Here is a 9934-nt window from a genome sequence, read left to right on the forward strand (position 1 = left end):
TAAAGGAATGACTTTAAATGGTATTAAAACCTGCTACTACAAATAAATGTTCTGGTTCATATATTAAACAATCTGTTTAGTTGGTTGTGTTCTTCATTTCTCAGTGGTGAGAGCTGTGAGCAGCTGGGGTGAATTCCAGTTGTTTCATGTTCAAGAATGTTTAATTTAGAATCTCACAGAAGCAGAATGGGTCTCATGAAGATTTCAAGATCATGGCCTGGGTTTGAAAGGAGAATCTACAAAACTAAGAAAAATTATGAAAAATGGGGAATTAAGCTGGAAAAGAATATTATTATATATACATTTACATATATATACACAATATGAATGGATATAAATTGGAGATGAATAAATGAGTATGAATTAGTGGGACAATGATTTTAAAGATCAAAGGAAAGTCTTTGGATTGCTATCTTTAGATAATGTCTTCAGTCAGTTTTGCTACACTGGGAAAGAAAGATAAATTGCTTCAAGGTGGAATGTCTGAAGTTGGAGAAGGGAAGGCCAAAAATGCCACAAAAGGCTCGGTTAAGGAAGAACGGTTTCCATGGGAAAATAAATATTTATGAAAAATAACTGGGGCGTCAAAATCACAGGAAAGACCCTGGTGGTAAGAAGAGGAAGGAGAAAGATACTAAACTTCGAGGGAGAGAAGGTGAGAGGTTCAGGTTTCGCTTTCAGCCATGCCTTCTTCAGAAGATAACAGCTACCAACAGAGAAAAGAAGATGTCACATCTCCTTTGGAGGATGCTGCAAGAGAAAGGAGAAGGATTTGGGTCATCGAGGCCCCTGCTATAGATAAAGGTGTGAAAAGGAGGCATCTAGGGCATCCCATCCCCTCCCGGGCAGCATGTGGGTGTGGGAAGCGGCGAGCGGCGGCGGCCGCGGGGCGCTGGGGCCGAGGCAGGCGCTGGGCTGCGGCTGCAGTCGGTGCGTTGCCCCTTTAATTGTGTCCCCAGCCCTCGGGCGTCTCTGTCCAACGCCCACGTCAGCAAATACCTTTTGTTTCTCTCCCGTTCGGGCTCGCAGGGCTCGGGGCTGCGGGAGCGGCGGCGCGTCGCCTGGAGGCACGGCGAGCCCCGAGGCGGAGCCGGGGATCCCGCAGCCACCGCCCGCTCCCCCCGGCTCGGCGGCAGCCGCCCGCAGCACCCCGCCGGTGAGTGGCGGCTCCCCACGCCGGTAGGCCGGGCAGGGCGCTGGGTTTGGGGCGGAACGGGCCCCGCAGCCAGCCCGGTTGCGAGGAGGGCGCGGGGCTCCGCAGCGGCCGCGGGCGCCTCGGGCCGATCGGTGCTGCTCGGTGCCGCCCGGGGCCGCCCGGGGCCGCTCGGTGCCGGCGCTGCCGCGTCCCCGGCGGGCGCCATTTGCAGCCCCGGGCGCGGACACAAAGGGGCTGCGCGGGGCGGGCGGCGGCAGCGGGGGCGCTGCAGGCGGAGGGGGCCGCGGGCGGCGGGGCGGGAGCGGCACCGGGCGCTGGGCACCGGGCACCGGGCGGGGACACGGGGGGCTCTGGCGGAGCCGCGGCGCCGTTTCCGCGGGCGGCTGCGGGCGGCGCGCCCGGCCCGGGGCGGTCCGTGCGGGCGGAGGGCAGCGCGCAGCCGGCCGGGACAGGCGGGCGCTGCGGTCCCCGCGGCGGGAACGGGACCGGGACCGGGAGGCGCCTCCGCGCTGGCGGAGCGGCTCCGGCGCCGTCGGGCGTCCCGGGCTGCCGGGGAGCGACCGGCCGGGCGGGTGAGTGACGGCGGCCGCGGCCAATGCCGGGGGGGCCGGGGCGCTGCCGCCGATCTCGCTCCCGGAGCTCCCCGGGCGGCGGGAGCGGGGCGAGGCGGAATCGCCGGTTCGAGGCACGGCCGCGGTCGCAGCCGCAGCTGCTCTTGGCTCCTCGTCTTCCCGGAGCTGCCTGAAGGCTGCGCAGCTCCAGCGGGCGGCACGGGTCCAGCCCCGCATCCTGGGCATGGGGATGCTCCCGGCTGGAGCACACCCGTCTGTGCCAAATAACGCGGTCTTGGCTTTGTCATCCCTCTTGTTCTGTTGGAAAATGAATCCACGGTTGAGCGTATCGTGGTTTAAATGTATTTGTAGATTTAAAGAAATGCTATTATTTGTAATGATAGCCATAAAATTGGGTCTGACATGTTTGGCTGAGTTACACAGCACTGAAGTCAAGATTTATTATTAATAATTTTCTTCATTTTTTTAGAGCAACGTTTCATTTCACCTTTTCTGGGATGGAGATTTCTTCTCACCAGTTTCACCTCTTGCAGCAACTAAATGAGCAGCGCAGGCAGGACTTGTTCTGTGACTGCAACATCCTGGTGGAGGGCAAGGTCTTCAAAGCCCATCGCAATGTGCTGTTTGCCAGCAGCGGCTACTTCAAAATGCTCCTTTCACAGAGCTCGAAGGAGACGAGCCAGTCCACCACAGCCACTTTCCAGGCCTTTTCTCCTGACACCTTCACAGTTATCCTAGATTTTGTGTATTCAGGCAAACTATCCCTCACTGGTCAGAATGTGATCGAAGTCATGTCAGCCGCCAGCTACCTGCAGATGACCGATGTGATCAGCGTGTGTAAAACCTTCATCAAGTCGTCGCTGGACATCAGTGAGAAGGAGAAGGATCGCTACTTCAGCCTGTCAGACAAGGATGTGAGTTCCAACGGCGTGGAGCGATCCTGTGCGTACAGCGGAGGGTGGAGGGCGGAGAGCAGCCCCCCGCATTCCCACTCCAGCCCAGACCCCGGGACTTGTATGATGGGTGGCAACGCTTGGAGCAATTTCAACTATTACCCCAGCTCTCAAAGAAATGCCCAGCAGCAGCAGCTGTCCAAACACGAGCAGAGGCAGGATTCCATCAAGAAATCCCGGCACCTGGGGCTGCAGCAGCCCTCGGACATCCCCCACTATAAATCCAGCAAGCTGGAGGACAGGGCTGCCGAGCCCGCCGGCCACGCCGCGCCGCCCGAGGAGCAAGTTCACATCGACCCTGAGGTGGAACAGAGCCCTCACGTGGGCTACCAGTTCAGCCAGGGGGCTGAGGTGATGCCCAGGGGCTTGGCTGTGTCCCAGCAGGAGCATGAGTCACCCCGCTCCTCCAGTAAATCCAAGTCCTCCAAAGCTGAGGAGCAGTACGGGAGCATGCCCTCCATCCTGGGAGTGATGGGGAACTGGGCTGAAGGTGAGTGGGCTTGAGACACCTGAGAATCCTCTCTCCTGCCTCTGAGAAAATAGGTCTTGCTCAATAGTAAAGCACAATTGCCAAAAAGACAGCTGTGTTGTCCAGAAATGTATGTTTGGAAAGTTTAACTCATTATCTTGAAATAATTTTGAGTTCTTGAAGTACCTGGGGTATTAAATTTAAAAATAAATATAAGTTGGGATATTTTTAAACTCATTTTCATAAAATCACAGAGTGATTTGGGTTGGAGTGGACTTTAAATCTCATTTTGCTGCACTCCCTGCCATGGGCAGGGACACCTCCCACTGTCCCAGGTTGCTCCAAGCCCTGTCCAGGCTGGCTTGACCAGGTCTGTGTTGATACAGCCAATGGTCCACTCCTCCTTTGTTGCACTCCTGTGTAATCTACAGGCAAACACAAAACCTTTGTGCTCCAAACAACCCTTGAATATTATTTTAACAAAAGTGATGTGCCATTCTTCTCATAAAACACCTTTTCCTAGAGCATGACGTGACACGATTTTGATTTGTTTGGAATGCCGTTATTTTCTGACAGATGACCTGGCCAGGATGAGGTTCAAGTGTCCATTCTGCAGCCACGTGGTGAAGAGAAAAGCTGACCTGAAGCGTCACCTTCGCTGTCACACGGGAGAGAGGCCCTACCCCTGCGAGGCGTGTGGGAAGAGATTCAGCAGGCTGGATCACCTCAGCAGCCATTTTCGAACTGTGAGTATTTTTAGCAACTGCATGATTTATTTAACGTGTAAATCTGGCTAATTAAACACAGTGTGAGTGTATCTGGTTGATCTAATGACTCCTGTAAAGAAGAGGGGAATAGAAAATTAATTTGGTTTGGTTGCAGTCGAATTGAAGGATAATTTGCAGGAAAGGGGAGGAATTTGTTGGCTAATTGATGGCTTGCAGAGGTTCTGCTCTCTGCAGCCTGTGAGAGCTCCGGTGGGCAATTACCCAGTGCAGTTCAGTGTTTGATGTCTCTCAAATTGAGGCAATGCTGTCTGTGGTATTTTCTGAGTCCCCCATCGTTGGGAGGAAATGATAAATCTGACTCCACATTCTTAGAAGGCTAATTTTTTATTTTATGTTACTATATTATATTAAAGAATACTGTACTAAAGAATAGAGAAAGGATACAGACAGAAGGCTTAACAAGACAATAATGAAAAACTCGTGACTCTCTCCTCAGAGTCTGACAATCAGACAAGTTGGTAAACAATGTCCAAACCACATTCCAAAGCAGCAAAACACAGGAGAAGCAGATCAGATAATTATTGTTTTCATTCCTCTCTGAGGCTTCTCAGCTTCCTAGGAGAAAAATCCTGGCGAAGGGATTTTTCAGGAAATAGGATGGTGAGAGTCTGTTGCTGTAGAGCAGGACATGGCACAGAGTCAGACACACATCAGAAGGGTGAACGAGAGAGATTTATTCCAGCAACATGTTGCCTTTATAGTTTTTCAAGATATTTACATTTACTTAACAGACACATTCACTGCCCATTGGTTATAAGAAAGAAACAAAGTTCTCAATAGGTGAACAAGGAGCCACATCATTCTGTGAGCCAGCTGAAGTCTGTATCTTTTAACTTCCTCTCTTCCATCATGTCATGGGGGTAGCCTTGGTGTCTTCCTCGAGAGAGATACAGGGCTTTCCTTATCTTCAGGAAGCCTTTGCTGGCTCACAAGAGCAGCACAAAGTGCCTTTCCTACAACAGTCATCTCCCAAAAACCCCATTTGTGGATGCTTAACAACTCCATCCTGCGAGATGGATCTTTCCCTCTGTAACAGGGTCTGCTCCTCGGGTTTCCCTCTGGCACAGAAGCTTTAAGGCAATGGTGAAGGAAAGGAGTTGGTTCTGATGGAGGGTTTGGATCCAGAGCTTTATTCTGGCCCACAGGCCTCTGAACCCAGCAACAGCTCCAACAGAACTCCTGACTGTGTGGTTTGCTTGCCCTTTTACCCAGGGGAGAGGGGGAGGGAAGGAACATGGGGACCACCGACCAGGTACAGGAGGGGAAGGGACAAAGGACACCTGGATGGTCCAACAGCCTTGGTGTCTTCCTCGAGAGAGATACAGGGCTTTCCTTATCTTCAGGAAGCCTTTGCTGGCTCACAAGAGCAGCACAAAATGCCTTTCCTACAACAGTCATCTGTCACTATAGGACACGAAAGAACACAAGTGCACACCGCTGCTCTCAAGGTGAAGAAAAAAAAGGGCAGTTTATTTCCTGACTCCAACATTTGTAGTTTTCCAGAAGTGACAGTGGGTTGGAGGGTGACAGTGCCACCTCTCCAATGACACTGGACAAACCAACAGTCCATCAGATTTCTCCTCCTCCATAAAAGAATGCAAAACAATCAGTTATTTACAGAAAGCGTGTGAGAAAGCTCGCTTAAAAAAATCTTAAAAAATCAGGGCGACAGTCCCAAAAACACCATTTGTGGATGTTGAAGATGTTTAACAACTCCATCCCTTCTGCTTTGCCCAGATCCACCAGGCGTGCAAGCCCATCTGCAGGAAGTGCAAGAGGCACGTGACGGAGCTGACGGGCCAGGTGGTGCAGGAGGGCACCCGGCGCTACAGACTGTGCAACGAGTGCCTGGCCGAGGCTGGCATCGACAGCATCCGCATTGACTTGGAGGCTGAGGCTCCCCTGGAGTTCCCCCAGGATGGGGACAAGGATTCCAGGTGGCACTACGGGGAGGACAACAGGTCTGACGTGGAGATTGTGGAGGATGGCTCCAGCGACTTGGTCATCCAGCAAGTGGATGACAGCGAGGATGAAGCGGAGGAGAAGGAAGTGAAACCGAATATTAGGTAGTTGGAAGAGAAGGATTGGGAATTCTGTGGAAGAGGGAGGATGTACTGTGAGCAAAGGCCCTCTGCCAGCTGATCCTACAGAGACACGTGGTTGAACAGGTCCAGACTTGCATGTATTTATGGACACGTCATTGAGGCCATGCTGGTTGGGTAGCAGAACCCCCGTGTGGTGTTTGGTTCAAAAGAATCCATCCTGAAATTATGGATGAGCAAGGAAACTGCAGTATTACATGGATAATTTTTATAGCAGGCAATGGGGCATGTCTCAAAGCCTCTTGCTAGGAGGTCTAGATACATTTTAAAAGTCACAGATTATTGTAAATTGCCCATTTTTTACACTTGTAGAGAGGTGGGGTTTATATCACTGGGCTGAAAACAAAGTATAAAACCCTCCACACCAGCCAACCTCTCTTTGAGTGTTCAGAAGTAAAGAGAATCTTCCATGAAATTTCATTAAATCTTCCTGTTATGATAAGGAAAACAGCAGCTAATTAAGAAAGAACATTTGAAATGTTTTGGCACTTTTGTCTGGAAAAGGATTTCTGTAAAATTTATTAGGATGAGCTGAATCTTTAGTAGATCATATGTTCAAGACTTATTTCTTTCAAATAAGCACATAAATGCTTAACACATCAGAGACAAACTAATTAAAAATTTGGATCATTAATTGATGGCAGTAGATGTTTTAGTCTCAAAATTAGGATCTCGCACTGGGCTGCTCTAATAAGCACCATTAAAATACTCTTTTTTTATATTTGGGAACCTCTCAAAAGTGCCCAGACATGGTGGGATTGTTGGGGTGCAGGGCCAGCACTTGGATTTGGATGATCCTTGTGGGTCCCCTCCAGCTCAGGATATTGAATTCCGTGCACCTTTTCCAGTTTGTACCAGTAAAACCAAGATGTACTGGAAGTTCTAGACACCACATTTGTGTCATTTCACCCACAATTAGGCTGCAGAGATGAGTAATGATGAAGAAATTTTACTTCTCTAACAAAAGAAGCTTGGTTTTGCTGCTTGGTGAGTTTTTTCTCAACAGGAGAGGAGCAGGAGATGCTCCTGTGGTCCTGCATTCCTTGGACACACCTGAGTGTTATTCCAGTTCTTGGGATCATGGAACTCAATGGCTGTAGACTTAGAAAATTATATCTATTTTTTTTTTCTTTTTTACAGCTTTGTAAGCATGTTTGGCTGAACCCCGGGGTTTCTTACACAACAATCCCACATACATATATATAAATATATATGTATATGTATATATACTATATAACCCTTCCCAGGGACAGCTAAAAAGTCTCTGTTTTATTTTTAGTTGTGTAAAAACTGTATAACTTTCTTCTATCATCATGACCAGAGAGTGCAGACTTTTCATTCCAGGCTGCAGGTGACCAACAAATGACAACTTGAGGATTTCATGCTAAATTCAGTGTAAGCATTAATCACCCTCCACTGCATGGGAAGCATCCCAAGGACACAAGAAATGGTGTTTTTTTGTTCCTACAAACATTATAATTTATTGGCTTAGGTTTGGGGAGGGGGTGACTTTAAAATCTTTGTGATGACCCAGATGAAAACATCTTAAACAAGACTTACACTCGATTTTATGGGACACGTGGTCAGCAGCCCAAAAATGGACTTGATGTGAAAACAGACATTTAATTTCTTGGAGCTTTTAAACTCCTAAAATGCCTGTTATTAAATGGCTTAGAAATATTCCTGAGCAACCTGGACTAAATCAAATGCAGAGAACAAGAAATATTTCAAAGATTATGGAGGAACTTTGCTCAAATTTCATAGATGTTTCCCTTTCCCTTTCCATTAAACAGTTTGACAACAAATCCCAGGTATCAGTGCCTGCTGTCCCAGGGTGAAAACGTGGCTGGAATTGGGCTGGGTTTGTCTGGGGATGGATGAAGGGGAGGGGAAAATAAAAAGTGTTCTCTCCAGGCCTGAAATCTTAACTGCCAGCTGCAAAGGTCAGACTATTAAGTGTTTCTTAATAGTGGGGGTGTTTTTAGAAGCAAAGGGATTTTTGGATCAATACTCAATTTAATTAGAGATCATAAATCTAACAATAGTGAGGAGCAGATGCTTCAGAAGTGGCTCTAAATGGGCACATGGAACAATCTATCCACAGGAAGACTTTTACTTTTTAAACACAGATTAATTGTTAATTTGCTGGGCAAATAAGGGCTTTTTTTTTTTTTTCTGGATTTATATGTTGTTATTCTCATTAGTATAACTAGATATCTGTAGTAATTTTTAAAGTATCATATTAAGCTTGGAGGTTTAGCTCAAGGCCGTGATTCCCACAGGTCAACAATGTTTTTCTGGTTTTTAAAAGTTAGCATTTTTACATTTGTTGTCTTAATTTTGGTCACTGTTTCCTTTTTGTATTGCAAGACAAGATAAATGTTAAGTGCCTTCTGTTTTCCACATCCTTCATTTTACACTCATGTATTTTCCTTGGATTTTTTTTTCCTCTAAATGAAAATATTTTTCTTTTTGTCTCCTTCCATTGCCTCTGATTGTCTTCATATTTCTGTGAGGATCACTTGCCCCTCATCAGCACAAGGAACTTTTCCTTTCAAGGAGGAAAGTAAAGACCACACAGGGATGTTCCCACTGAATTTATTGATTTCCTTGTATTTCTTTCATCTTTGTGTCTCTTAGGGACAGGGTTTAGTGCTGGATTTGATCTTAGGGGGTCTTTTCCAAGAATTCTGTGATTATTTTTGCTTGGTTTGTGTTTACTTTGTATTCACAAAACCACAGTTGAGAGTGAAGACAAAGTTCATCATCCTCTGATCTATGTCTCTTTTAATTATCCTTATTTTCTGACAATATCTTCCCATCCTTTCAAAGGCTGAAATGCTGAATTTAAAAATTCCCTCTTCTCCTTTTCAGGTGTTTCTTACAGAATTCTCTCTGCCCCAAAAAACCTGACTTGTGTGATGCTTGATTAGTTCTTTCACATAATTTCCCATCTTTTTTTTTTTTTTAATTGCCATTAAATTACATAAACATCCATATTTGCAATCCAAAAAATGTCACTTGTCCTTATCTTAAAGGTTAAACAGTCGGGGAGCCTCACTTAAAAAAAAAAATAATCCCAAAGACTGACTTCAGAATGAATCTCCCTTTCCAACCTTTTGTAATTTGGATTCTATTCCAGTTTTAAAGAACTGACATAAGAAAAAAAACCCCAAAAATATGGTTTTAGGGTGGCTTTGAAAAACCTGAAAGCCCACAGATCTCTCAGAGGGCTGACTCTGACTGCTACAGGTATCCTTGCCTCACTCCTGGCTCTGCAGATTGTTCCATCCTCCAAGATTTTGGAATCCATCTCAAGTTATCAGTGATAAGGGGAAAAAAACCCACAAAAGACTCTGTTGGATATAAAATGATGGAATTTACATTTCTTCCCTGAAGCATCACTGTCAGAGTTATCCCATTACAGAGCCATGCCAATGTCTACCTTTCTTCTATTTTAGTTTCTGTTGGTTGGAGGCAACAAGTGCAAAAATGAAATAGTAGAAAAAACATCTCCAATTCTGCCCAAAAGATTGAGTTTTGAAGAAAAGGATGTTCTAATCCTCCAGCCCTTGCCTTGCAGGATTTTTCCATTAGGTACAAATCAGTGCCAACACTCTTGAGTGATGGGTGTAAGTTGATAAGCTACTAAGAAAATCTTATAATATCATTTAGTTAAATATTTTCTATACTGTTTAATTTAAAACCTTTCTACATTGGAGGCGTAACCTTTCATCCTATTTAACTCATGAAATGCAAAAAGGAGGCTTATTCGGTGCATCAAGAATTTTAAACAGAGCAAGAACACAGAACGAGAGATTTTGTAAGGAAAATTGGGAGGAGTGGCTGGAAAGAGCCTTCCCTATCTTGGCTTAGCTGCTGGAATAAATTAAA

At 46.6% G+C, this 9934-nt stretch overlaps 1 protein-coding gene across 2 annotated transcripts; it reads left to right on the plus strand.

The window, feature by feature from the left end:
* The first annotated feature begins 1020 nt into the window (after positions 1-1020).
* Positions 1021-8637, plus strand: ZBTB8A (zinc finger and BTB domain containing 8A). 2 transcript variants are annotated; one of them, XM_059868428.1, is made up of 4 exons: positions 1021-1156; positions 2198-3171; positions 3727-3896; positions 5676-8637. In XM_059868428.1, the coding sequence occupies exons 2-4, from the start codon at positions 2226-2228 to the stop codon at positions 6006-6008; spliced, it is 1449 nt and encodes a 482-aa protein (XP_059724411.1). In that variant the 5' UTR covers positions 1021-1156; positions 2198-2225; the 3' UTR covers positions 6009-8637. The 2 variants fall into 2 exon arrangements, with proteins under 2 accessions (XP_059724411.1, XP_059724412.1); XM_059868429.1 differs by having other exon boundaries at positions 1048-1179.
* The last annotated feature ends 1297 nt before the right edge of the window (positions 8638-9934 follow it).

Source organism: Haemorhous mexicanus, chromosome 27 (assembly GCF_027477595.1).
Source record: "Haemorhous mexicanus isolate bHaeMex1 chromosome 27, bHaeMex1.pri, whole genome shotgun sequence".
NCBI lineage: Eukaryota > Metazoa > Chordata > Aves > Passeriformes > Fringillidae > Haemorhous > Haemorhous mexicanus.